Source organism: Haliotis asinina, chromosome 3 (genome assembly GCF_037392515.1).
Source record: "Haliotis asinina isolate JCU_RB_2024 chromosome 3, JCU_Hal_asi_v2, whole genome shotgun sequence".
Taxonomy (NCBI): Eukaryota; Metazoa; Mollusca; class Gastropoda; order Lepetellida; family Haliotidae; genus Haliotis; species Haliotis asinina.
The window spans coordinates 31,813,416-31,827,096 of record NC_090282.1 but is presented as its reverse complement, the minus strand read 5'-3'; the positions used below and the strand labels follow the sequence as shown (position 1 = coordinate 31,827,096).

The 13,681-nt window shown below is 40.7% G+C and overlaps 2 protein-coding genes across 2 annotated transcripts; one reads left to right on the top strand and one right to left on the bottom strand.

Annotated features, from left to right (window-relative positions):
* The first annotated feature begins 2,007 nt into the window (after positions 1-2,007).
* Positions 2,008-6,853, top strand: LOC137278824 (uncharacterized). The gene is made up of 4 exons (XM_067811334.1): positions 2,008-2,041; positions 2,905-3,680; positions 5,601-5,705; positions 6,785-6,853. Exons 1-4 carry the CDS (start codon positions 2,008-2,010, stop codon positions 6,851-6,853), a joined length of 984 nt encoding a protein of 327 aa, XP_067667435.1.
* Positions 6,854-8,139: 1,286 nt separating this feature from the next.
* Positions 8,140-13,423, bottom strand: LOC137276731 (uncharacterized protein C3orf38 homolog). Its single transcript, XM_067808366.1, has 3 exons — positions 13,236-13,423; positions 12,467-12,666; positions 8,140-11,654 (listed from the first exon to the last, which is right to left on the bottom strand). The coding sequence occupies exons 1-3, from the start codon at positions 13,351-13,353 to the stop codon at positions 10,869-10,871; spliced, it is 1,104 nt and encodes a 367-aa protein (XP_067664467.1). The 5' UTR covers positions 13,354-13,423; the 3' UTR covers positions 8,140-10,868.
* Between the last annotated feature and the right edge of the window lie 258 nt (positions 13,424-13,681).

Below are 13,681 nucleotides of genomic sequence, written 5' to 3'. Positions count from 1 at the left end.
ATAGAGCGCGGCAAAGAAAGTGTATACTCATGTTTCGTGTGGTTTGAAAACAACCAAACGAGAAAGAGTCATGTATTTGATACAGGGATCAGCTGTGTTTTGCTCAAATCCCATTTCCATGCGTACGTTTTCTTTGAAAGATGATTCATAATTAAATACAGAACATTCCCATTAATCAGTTTGTGACATATGTAGATATAAATACATATTATGCCGTATGAAAACAGGGGGCACATCTGGTTTTGGACAACCGCAAAGGAATTCTGTAAGTAAGGCTGGGATAGGGAATGTATTTTCTTATTAGAAAATTTATTAATTTCACTCCAAAGACTTTTGTTTTAGAAGCATAATATTTTGGAGCATGTTTGTACATATCGGTTCCTACATAGCATTGCGCTGTTGTGTATAATACATATGAATATGACTGTCTCGGCCATCCATTTCCACTTGACACAAGGCGAATTTGCATTTTCAGATCTTTTCTCCCCGTGTATTGAACTTTTATATCACTCCGTTAAGTGAGCTCAAACTCTCTAATTGTCCCAAGACACTTTTTAAAACAATTTTTTATGATATGGCATTGGATGTATTCCCGTCAAAACCAACAGCCAAAGATCTGGATTGTTTGATTTAGCTTTAGACAGAGGCTCCTTTTAAGGACACACCCACTTTGATCTTTCACAAACGTTCAGACATTCAAGCTGGCACTGTTTACAATATATTCGGAGCTGACACTTTGTGACCATTCAGTAATTAGTTTCAACCCTTGGCATCGTGTATGAATGGTGAAAACATTAGAATCAGTTATGGTCTCATAACATGTAGAAATCCACTGAAGAGTCATGTCATAGAACGCAAGGTCGTAAAATCAAAACTCTCATTACACAACTAATGTACACAATGTAAACATGAGAACAAACACGAGAAGGTCTCACCACAACACTATAACCATCGTCTATTGCTGTTCCCCCCTACAAAGATTGAACGTGCGTTGGAGACCAGGTCACCCCATTTGTGGGATGGCTGAATATATTTATTCACATGAGTCGACCCCCATTTAATGCCAGGTGCTGTGTCAACACGTTATAAGTCTTAGGGACACCAGATAACACCGTCTGTTGACACAACAGTCGGCCAATATCGGGTGTTCATTGACGTTGTCATAATATTAGGAAATACAGGTTCAAGTACTATGAGAGTATTTCAGTACCACTCACCAGTCTGTCAGGTACGTATTTGTTTCGGGACGTGTAGGTTTCCACAGTGTTATTACCAAGTAATGTGTGTGATGATGTTAAAGAAAAGCAAGATTTGTGGATGACAATTTCTTCATTGCGAATGACTCGACGCTTCGGTGCATATGCTTGTACCTCCATCAGGTGAGTGGTAGGGAGGATGAGGTTAGAAACGTCGTGTTATTCAAGTTGAAGTTGGCATTAATAAATCTTGCTTTTCTTATGTATTCCACTTCTAAATGTCCTTTAAAAACTTGATGATGTTTTGTTTGTCAGGTTGATCACAGGAGTGTCTGGTCCAGGCTCGATTATTTACAGACCGCCGCCATATAGCTGGAATATTGCGCAAAACTTAACTCACTCACTCACTCACTCACTCAATAAGTTACCGATAACAACTACACTAACAATGATATCAAAATGTGTATATTTTTGTATTAATTCTTGTGTAATTCTGTAATAATAACATTTACATGTTATATGTCTAATGGTTGTGCTGCATTTCACAATTTTGTAACGAAGCTTGATTATGAAATATATTATGGTTATAAAACATGTATAAAGTTGTTTTAACTTGGGTTAAGCAGAGCTGTATGAGTATCAGGTATATGAGTATTACATAATACATTCCTATCGTTTTCATTTCGAAAACCTCTACACGGGTGCTGGAACATTTGAGAATGTATACTTTCTTATCTGATAGTTCTCCATTACCTCTCCACCATTCTGAAAACCGGCAAAGCATAGACAGCAAACTGAACAGACACAACCTATGCCTCCTCTGACTGTGGATGTGATGGATATGGGTGTGCGATCTTTCGAGCGGCATGTGGTTGTGAGATGATTGCAGTATTTGAGATTGAGCTCTTTTAGATAGGCTGTGGGGTTTATTTCTTCCCTTACAGCACTAACCCCCCCCCCCCCCGCCCCCATCCACCCCCAAACACCTCCTCTCAAACAGTTCAGCACTTCCTACCCCCAAACACTACAGCACACCCCCCACCCCCCAAAACACTACAGCACCTCTTCCCCCCAAACACACACGCATGCACGCAGACAGACAGATGATTTAGTATTCTCACCCCATACATGTAAAATATGCTGACATCAGAAAGTAGAAAAATGCGATTCCATAGGAATTACGATAAATTAAACCACGTTTAAAAGAATACAAACGTGTGAAATGTGTAAAAAATGAGTAACACTATTTAAACAAACACCATATACATTTTATACCAGGTTTTGGCACATAAATGAGAAACTCTTTAAGGTTTAATAACGCAGAGAATTCCGCTGCATCTGGTAAAAGATTAAAACGGCAGTGAACATACGCTGCCTCTATAAAAAGAGAAAGAGTTCTTCTAAGATCATCATAAAAAGGGCAATATGAGTTCAATTAACACTCCATTCTGACAGATCAGACATATTCTCGCTTCTACTGGTGGTCCTTCGTATCGGCTAGTCAGCATGCACGCACGCACACACTCCACCTATCCTGGGCTAACAGGCCACAGTCAACTCTCCTGGCCGTCTTGTTTTGGAAAATCTGGATCCGCACGAGAGAGATATCCATCTTTAATACTTACAAATCTACATCGTCACTGGCTTACAAATCACGATAACCCAAATGCTATTGATTTTCCTTATCTATTTCTGTTCTTGTTCACAGATTCACCATCTAGCAACAGCGAGGAAATGACAGATTTATCTCCTGTCTGGGTTAAAAGGGTAGCACCCATTGACGACGGCTTTGTGCCGTATGTGCCAACGAACCAGTATCAGTACAAGCCTAACCTCGTCCCAACGTACCCACAGCCCCAACCCTACCAGTACGACACACCCAGGACCACTAGGAACGTCGCCGTCGGGTTTCAAGGAGCCGAGCGGAAACAGAGCAATCATGACAATACCGCAGGACCATACTATGCCAACAAGCTGCCCATCTCCATGTCCAAGCCAACGGGTCCCGATATCCCGTACAGGGAGTACAAGTATAGAAGCTATGAGGACATGAATAAATCTTCCAAATCAAGAAACAAGTATGACAAGAATAAAAACTTATTTGCTGACAAAATCCCGATCTCCATGGGGTTGCCACTTGGCGCGGACATTAAGACCAGAGAATACAAATACAAACCGTACGACAAGCCGTACGAGGAGGTGAAGTTCAAGCAATACATAACTCCATACAGAGAGTACGTGTACAAGGACTATGGTGCAACAAACCGTCCCAAGCAACGCGTGGCCAAGCCAACAGTTGCTGCTAAGACTTCGAAGAAGGTTCAGATACAGGACAATGAGCCCTCAGAGTACAGCGGCCGTAACAGCGACCGTAACGGCGATGTCGGTGTGATGACCGCAGCGACGGTGGCGACGATGGGGACGAACTACTATGAAGACAGCTTGAGACGGCAATATTCCTACGACTGGAGGAGATCCATGGAGGTACACGTATTTTAGTTAGAGATTATTTCCAAGCATGGTGAGCGAGCTGGGTGAGACGCCGTCTTGAGCATTGTTCCAGCATTACTAGACAAGTGTGAAGCAGGTTTGGTTTTACGAAAACGTGAATCGTAGTCAGGGCGACTGTGTCTTCCAAACCATAGAACATCTGTTTCTCCGCTCTTTGTTTAGGGAAAGTGTCAAGTAATGCACAGCATAGACGTTAATGCTGATATTCAGCAAAGATTACGATGAAATGGACACTCGTGTCTAAATAGTGACCTGTCCAGCAGTGGTATCGATGGTTTTTGATAACTCCAGAAACATACATGTAGTTGCCTTTTTCGCTCTAAGCAGACACAGCCACACTAGCAGTTAACCACACATCATTACACATAGTGCAGCATATTCACCTAGTGTTCACCTAGTGTTAGTAATACTAGTAGATCAAGACGTGTCAGGCTAATACAGGTGGAAGCTGCCGTCGCTGTTTATCGCTTTCTTGAATACAAATGCAGTATCAGTATGGGAGGACTATTTACGATAAGCATATTCTGACTCTCTAGGGGACACGACTTTGAACCAGGAATTGGAGATTCATACACACAAACAATTGGGTCTGTTATTTCAGGTAAAACCGAAACTTTTGAATATTTCTTTCACAAGCAAGGCCCGTTTCATGTGTGAAAGAGCACGCATATTATATAAATATGTGATATAATATTTCAACCAAGGCCATATATACACAAGTCACGAGCGTGAAGTGAGCACGATTTGAATCCAAGGTCAGTTGGCAATTCAAGGGCCAGCCCCTAACAATGAGATAATCAAACATGCACAAGCACCAGTCACACTGGGATCGTGAACTGCAATTTGTGTATCACAGTTTTCTGAATTGATTTCAAAGACAACAGTTCTAAAAATGAGCTTTTCTTGGTATAACAACACGTGGCGTTTCAAAAATACTTGATGGCACCTTATTGCTCTTATGAAGCAGTGATGTTCTGTCACAAGTAGTGAACTGGCTTGCACGGTTACTATTCAAGAAGATGGCCACCGGTGATGTAACAGACCGTCCAAGACCTTGAAGGCCATGGAAGAGCTGGCCAAACACAGAACAATCCCATGTCTTATTCTGTCTCATGACCAAGTGGAGAGTGGGAGTCCGACTCTGAACCAGTACAGTCATGATGAGGTTTTGGGCTGGTTGTCTGAGCATGCTTCGTCCGATCAGACGCTTCTGCCTTACAGAAAAGCACAGACGAGGATGTCTGGCGAAGTGCCGACTCTGAGAAAACCGCAACTTCATGATATGGGTTCTCTGGTCTGATTAGGTTGTTATCTTCCACACGTTACCGAAGGCCGTTGTTATGTATGGAGACGTTGTAATGTTGCAATGAGACATATCACTGGAGATGATCCATGCAGTTGAACCGTTTTGGTGGAGGTGATGGTTCCGTGATGGTGAGGGGTGGCGTATGGTGTGACTGAAAGGATCTGGGGCCTGATATTCTCAGTGGCTGGTCACGTCATAACAAGAACTACTTGATACCGCATTTTGATCACAATCCCTTACACAGTCGTCCGATATTCATTGATTCTAAAGGATCTACTGAACCGCCATTGCCCATTTGCAGAAAAGCGTAATCATGACCTACAATCAGTTCCGATATGAACCCCATCAAACATTTCTGGGACTTTATCTTCTTGGACGCCAAGTTAATTGTTAAGAGATTTATATTTCATTGCTTTTGTTTTCATACAAATGTTACAGTTACCGGTTATATTAAAAAGGGACAACAACAGCATATTGAACAACATGTATTTTCGCATTTAGGTGTGTGTGTGTAACAATGAGAGTTTGGTTTCTGACTTTCTAAATGAAGGACGAGGGCATATACGATGAATCACATGTGGTTTCAGCTGGCTGGCGAGGCCGCCGTGTTGTCATGGATACGCATGTACGAACAGGCTAGACGTAATGGCGGCATTTATCCGACACACTCCTACAACCGTTATGTAATAGAGGTACCGCATCCACATCTGCACTTTATATAGTGACCATAGCAAAGTAGATATGCACTTTAGTATACGCAAAGCCTCAGTGGTAGAATTATGCTTGCAAATCCATCGGCAGACAACTCGTTGATGTGACACAATCGATGTGCTCATTAGCTTTGGTCTCTTCAGCATTTTCTACTACTGCAAATCGCAATGTGTGCATGTGTGTGTACGTGTGTGTGTATACGTGTGTGTGCGCCTTGATACACAATGCCTTTTCTCAGACTGCCGTAATTCACTGTTTGTCATACTGTCCTGGTACCCACATTCCATAATATAATGTAAAAACGTTTACTTTCACAGGAGTATCTTTCTATGGGTATGCTGATGCATTTGCTGCCTTAAGCTGTTTTGTTCTAGTGCACTGATAGAAAGGCTTTGTCAATACAAACATTGTCGTCATTGTCTAATCCGTCACCCTGTCTAATCCGGCATTTTATTTCGACCTGTGGGGCGCTAGTTTATACAGGTTTCACTGTGAATGAAATGCTATCAGTTTTTGTTGTTGTAATTTATAGTTTTGAATCTAGCTGCGTTTTGATAACTTTTATAATATTTATGACAAATCCAAGAACAACAACAACAGCTGGTCAGCATTGAAGGTAATGGTGCCTTTTCTTTTACCAGGAAGCTAAATGTAAACTCTTTATTGCCAGTTTTTACATGTTACCCAATTGTATAATGTAGGAGGGGATTGCTTATGCTGGGCTACAGCTACGTCTGTTCAGAGATAACACTAATAACGCTGGGGCGATGGTACAGGATAACATCAATCATCCTTTCCTTGATTCTGGAAAATATGTAGCTCACGGTTGCATATAGAAAATGTAAGATCAAGTAATCCATTTATACCACGGCGCATACATCAGACGTACGTGATGACATTAGTCTCAGATGTTTACCGCTAATGAGAATCGCGGAGAGGCAGACAGCTGGACTAGTCATGTCGATCTAGTCAAATATGATTGCTAGTACCACAAGTGACACCGCAGCTGCTTATATTTATATGTGAAGCATGACGAAATTGACTTTATTTTTCTTTACAGAATAACCCAAATGGAGCAAGGGAGAGTATCAGGCGAACATACGGGTTCAGTCACGGGGTTGACTTCTGATCAAGTGGGAGAACTCTTGGAGGAGAGTGTAACAGGCTCGTGAAGATACGACGTGGTTCACAGGAAGCAAACGTGATATACGAGGCCCCAAGCCTGGCAGGTGGGCATTACATTTCTGTGACTGCCGGCATGTCTGTGGATTCTGAACTCCCACATATCTGGGCCAAAGGGCAGGGAAAAGAGCATTAACATTTTCATTAACATTAAAGCATTAAAGAAGTACTCTTGAAGCAAGTCTTCATCCTGTTTGATATTTTAGTTTATACCAGTAATATCAACTGGAGAATGTTATTGACGAACTCGCCAGCTGTAATAAATTAAAGAAGTTGATCACAGTATCAGGACATCAGCTGGAGGCGTTCCCCTCATGCATTGTGAAGACAAACGTCTCAGCAGGAATACGGCTAGGGTTTTAAGGGCTGCCTTTTATATTTCAGCGAACGATTAAAATGAGATTGTTGTTAAAAGAAGTGTTTGTTCAAGTGTTTCCTCAAAGATAGTAGAGATGTTAGAACATTGTGTCAAAGGTCCCACAGGGGCGTGTATTGCTGAAAATAAAACTGCGTTGTTAACAGAGAGGCTGTAATGCTTTCATGGATACATCGTCCATGAAGAAAAAAAAAAATAATAAATAAAAATAAAAACAGGACCATGGGGGCAGTACTTCAAGTGCATTATCGTTGGTTCTTTTTAAAGGTGGATGATAGTTATTGAAACCATAACGTCAAATAACATCCATGATTGCTTTACAGGTTTGTTTTTGTTTGTTTGTGGTCAAACGCAGAACTCAGCAATATTCCAGCTATATGGCGGCTGTCCGGAAGTTTATCACTGCTGTCCAGTGATCAACAGAGTAAGTACTGATGTGCCCAAGTTGAATACAATGACATGAGTCAGGAAGTGGATCCTTTGAGTTTGGAAAGTTTGAGATTGCCTCAAATGTAAATAAATATCTGTGAATGTGACTCTTCACCAACAATGTTGTTGAGAGAAGACTTTGTAATGAAACAAGTTTGTTTATGTCACTCATGCAAGGATGGTTGCCACATACATTCACCCAGGTCAAAGGCGGTTTCCATGGGCAATAATGATCGGACTCTCTTGCTCCCTTCATCATACCAAGTAGATCAATGCTCCTGATAACAATCAGTGAACTGTATGGCCCAGACCTGATGGCTTCCACTTTCACAGACCACCGTGATATAGCTGGTTAACTGCTGACAGCAGTGTTAAACCACATGGGAAATACAACAAATACTGCTGGCATGTAAGAACACAAGATCAGTGTAACTTAATATACTTTATAAGGCAACATCTTACACATAAATAACAAAACATAAACCAGTATGGATGAGTGTAGTATAACCCTGTGATGATTGTAGCATATTCATTACTACAATACCAAGAGCAGACTCTTACATTATCTCTGCATAATTTCATTGTCATTCACATATCTTCATGGCCACCATGACATTTCTTTTCAGCCAAAATGTTTCTGCCGTTCACATGTCAACTAAGAAAGAAAGAAAGTGCTATGTTAAATATCATGCAAATGGCGGTAAACTATCTGCATATTTTTTAACATGCTCTTCAAGTATGGTCTCTTCAAGAACAATCTTATTTGAAAAATTCTTACTATGTCTTTGTCTTTAGGTGTTATTATTTGTTCACAAGATTTTACATAATTTTAGTGAAAGAAAATCAAACAGTCTATAGAGAAACACGTGATACAGAACTTATATTTAGTCCATTGATTTTCTTTTCTCTCACACCCTAGGCAACTGGATCCAGTCGCTATTTAAACTGATAAACTCTGGCACTGATGCCATGAACTGAACGGATAATCTAACACTAATACAAAGAAAACATTGGGTAACAATGGGAACACATCTCTAGCTTCCAACACTTGAACAGATTAAAATTACCTCCATGATTTTAAATAACAATAGCCTCCTCATCTTTGTAAATATGACACCAACCAAGTATAACACCAAAATGTTGTCAGTCTGATACTTGCTTGTGAGTAGGGTTCCACAGTCTATTCTGACATAAAAGCCGTTACATTGGCAACCTGTTCATGAGCAGGCTACTTTTAAAATCCTTGGCCTGGCATAGCTGTGTGTAAATTAATATGCACAAGAATACTCCTGTGAACTCACAGTAACAACCATCATGATATCTGCTGTTCAGTTCAAAGAACCCGCTGGATATTCCATGAATCAAGCTGAAGACATTTAGATCATCTAGTGTAACAGAAAATAGTGTAACAGTGAAATTGAATAACATTACAGATACACTGATCCCCCAACCCCCTTCAAAGCCCAAATAAAGATTTGACTGTCAAAATCATATTTGTTTCCGGAAATGCTATGAGGACTATGTGCAACACACAAGGAATTAATACTACTATCTCTGATACAAATTTATTATATCTCCAATGGATATCTCATAGATCTTTCAACATATTTATGTCAGTAGGTTTTACTGCTGTTTGGAACCTTTCGATACTAAACATATAGCATATATCCAAGATTCTAAATAAAGAGTCCCTGGGAGACACATTAGAAAACAGTTTTGTTCAGTCTCTCATACAGATCCTGCAATAAATATAACCAAGAAAGCCCACACAAGTCTAGAAAATGTGGCAAGTCCAGATTTCCACAGGTTCAGGAAATGAAGAAAGTCTCTGGGCTCCTTTTTACTTCATGCTATAACAAACATAATACTGTCTCTTATGTTATATTTTATAGCCCATGTGTGAGGAAAGACCAACATGTACAGAACATAAATGTTCACTACAAGCACCAATGATCACTGTCAGGGAAAACCTGAGATTTGAAATTACAGCAGCAGCTGACGGAACTGAGGGACACAACCACTGGGCCAGCCAGGCCTGGAATATATGTTTAAGTCAGTGTCATCAATAACACTGAAAAGCTAACAGGTGTTTACTTGCTGTGGATTCACAACTTTTCAACAAATTCTGATCAGTGAATGGGGCCATATGCCATAGTTATACTGTTACCTACCATAAAAGTCTGGACTCTGTAAACCAGAAGCAGATAATAGCATTTAGCGTTAACCGCTAAATTGTGTTATTGATGGCGTGGCTATACCACGTGCCTTTGTTTATAAATATTATCTTGGCTCGCGCAGCTGCAAACATTACGTCAAATCATGACGTCATCAGTTGTTACATCATCACAACACGTGACAGATAACGGTGCTTCACTTCTCGCGTCTCCGCCGAACACTACTTACCGTCGCTCACTACCATATTAACCCTCCCTCCCTTCCCGTGCTCACTTATTTCCGTTATTTGATTGGGTGTACATTAAATCTAGAAGTATTAACATTGATATTCATTGTACCTTTATTCACTTTGCTCAATTAAAACGTCATAGTGTGTATGGCCTGCTTGGGGTGAGAAGCTATCAATCGCTATGCTGCTGGTTGTCCGCTTTCACAGCAGAAACCAAAAAATCGTAATTCCAGCCTGCTTCACAGTAGGTGGAACTCATCGCTCGCTACGCTCACCTCGTCTGCTTGTCACAGCGGAAAGGTGATTATGCATTAATACTATGCTCTCGCTCGCTGCTGCTGCTCCTTCTCACCCCCGTAGCCATCCACACATATTGGCCATTACTCCCAAGATAATATCTTCCTTTTCATTTAAAACGCAAGTCCAGCAATAACAATCCATTACATCAAGATCAATACACATGGGCTTGTAACGCTAAAACCTGCCATAAAGGTATGTAGTGTCACAAACAGGGTCTTAGCCTTATATATAGTGCTAAGACCCCCATTTGTGTCAGTACACACCTTGATCATCATTGATGGCAGTTTCCAGCGTTACAAGGTCCTGTGAATCAGTGATCAGACACACAAACAGTTCACTGTCCTAGAGAAATGTATAAATAATTATGAAGTTCTAGGGACCAGATTCAATATGCATCAACCACCAACTCTGTATGACTATTTCACAGTTTCTCACTAATGTGATCTGAATCCATCATGTGCTGGACGAAGGTATGACAGCCAATAAGTCATTATTGTCACTATCCTGGAGTCTAGGGATAGAAGTCACTTGACTGCTCTGAATCCTGAGCTTAGAGACTTTCACCTTCCAGTTGTTATCGTATCTGGGATCCCCGATTAACCCAAACATTTGCTGAAAGACCCCAAGACAATTATTACCCCTGTGAATTGTTCCACACACCATGACTATGACCAGCCCATGAGGATCAGACTTGACTTGAACACCATCGCCAGTTATGTTAGGATTGAACAGGAGCTGCTCTTCCTTCACTAAGGCCAGAAATCTCTTTGACACCAATACACCTCCTTCATATTCCTCACTGTTCTCATTGGGGGTCTGAGTCAACAGATACAACTTCACATCATTCCAGAAGTGATGTGGACCAAAATCTTCAGGAACTTGATTCAATGATGGATTGTGTGAGTTCAGTATCTTAAAGAACCATGATGCAAACGTTTCTCCTAACTTCTGATAATCAGGTCTTGACTGGAGTCTCGATGCTGCAGTTGACTGGATGACCACTGCAGATGATTCATCTCCCTCAAGGTCAAGGACTAAAGGAGCAGGCACTGGAACAGGCTGATGCTGATGCCGCAGCTGAATCTGTGTATCTGAGGCTGTTTCTCCAGCTTGGGTTGCCATGGAATGCTTGGCTTCAGAGATTAAAGGTGGTGACTGGGTCCCAGTGGATGCTCTGATGGCAACATCTGTCTGACATTCAGTTGTGCTGTGCCTGAAGTCTCCACCTGCACTGTTTGCCTGTAAAACAAGCAGACAACAACATAGTTCATCACATATCTTGATTTTTTTAATGATCAGTCATGATCTTGTAAAAACCCATACAAGTCAGTCACCATGGTCAACAAACAGATTTCTCTTGGTTGCAGTCAAGAAGGACAATCGTAACCATATATACTAGTACTGAATCAGCTGCATTTAAGTAAAGTACACCATATGCTATCAGGGCGTGTAAGTTTAATATTTATGCAACATTCAGTAATATTCCAGCAAGTTCATTGTGGACACCAGAAATCAACTTCACAAAATGTGTCCATTTTTGGAACCACGACCGGGTCTTCAGTGTGACAAGGAAACCGGTTAACAGAAATATTTTCAATGTCACAACTAAAATAAGATAAGGAAGGTAATGTTTTGCCAGTAATGATGGTAAGATTTCACAGCAATAATCTACAAACCAGAAAGATGGGGTGCCTAACAGTGAATGAGTGAGTGAGTGAGTGAGTGAGTGAGTGAGTGAGTGAGTGAGTGAGTGAGTGAGTGAGTGAGTGAGTGAGTGAGAGTGAGTTTAGGTTTACACCACACTCACCATTATTCCAGCCATATGGCAGCGGTCTGTAAATAATCGAATTTGGACTAGACAATCCAGTGACAACAACATGACCACCCGATCCTGTAAGTTGCCTCTTACAACAAGCGTAGTCGCCTTTTATGGCAAGCAAGGGTTGCTGAGGACCTATTCTACCCCGGGACCTCCACAGTGAAGGGTGCCTGTTAGGTCATACCATATACATATTCAAGATCTGTTGACTGTCGTATTAACTAAAACTTACCTGTTTCTTTGTTGCACCATTAGTGATCCCGACACCCCAGAACTCCAGTATTTTGAAGACTAACTGGTGTTTTTCAGCACTGACCGAGACTGGTACGTTGTTGTCATCAAGGTACTGGAACAGCAAATCCCTACGGATCTTCTTCCTCTTCAGCAGTTCAGCAGAGGTTTCACTGTATGTTATTATAGCACGGATGGCTTCTGAAAAATATATTTCCATCTGAAAGGTCCATGAAGCATGGTAATGTAGATCATGTTAAAGAAGAAAATGCTATAAAGAGATGACATAATATTCTGAAAATGTCCTTCATAACATTCCTATAAGAGTGCAACCACAGAAATATTTCACAAATCCAAAGCCAAATGTAATATTAACATATAGACAGGGTACTGAGTTACCATAAAGTTTGCATTGTATAAGTGTAAGTCTCTTATCTGACCCTGATGGCTGAGTACACCATCCCTTTCCATCATCGGGATAAGGTTAACCATATCACATTTTGAACCAGCTGATGTAGTGTAGGTAAATCCAGACAGTTCTTGTAAGGTTTTCACATCATCAGTTGGGGACTGAACCACTTACTCGTATCTTTGCGCTACTGTAATGACAGCACTTATTACATATACGACGTGACGTGAAACAAAGCAGGATCAATACCCGCAATGTTTCACAGCCACTTGCAAGACATAAATAAGTTCAATTACATAGTGATAGTATACGATTCTTACGAGTCCGCATTTCCGAGGGAAGTCATTTCGTGCCAACAAACCTGTTTTAGTTTCAGCTGCTATCTGCCGTTTTGTGACAGTATCTTTCAATGACATTACATCCTCTTGATCAAGTTTGCGTAATATCGCTTCACATCCCTTCTTTTCCACTCCTTTCATTATGACTTATTGCTAATATATATTTAAGCTCTTTCAAAACTCGCATCCTGTGTACAACCGGAAATGGTACGAGGTGAAGGCCACTGCCATAAATGACATTTTCCTTGCAAACACGACATTAATCAATTTAACCTAAAGTTTCCTAACAAGAAACTATATCCCCCTTCGATATATATTCAATCATCAAGTAATTAGAAAGGTTTATTTTAAAATAGTGTTGACAATTTTACGAATGGAAGTGAAGAGCCGTAAAAGGATTAAATATTTACTCAAGGTTTGTCTTTCTTTGTCTTAAATTTCTCGATTTTATTTATTATAATCCTGCTTA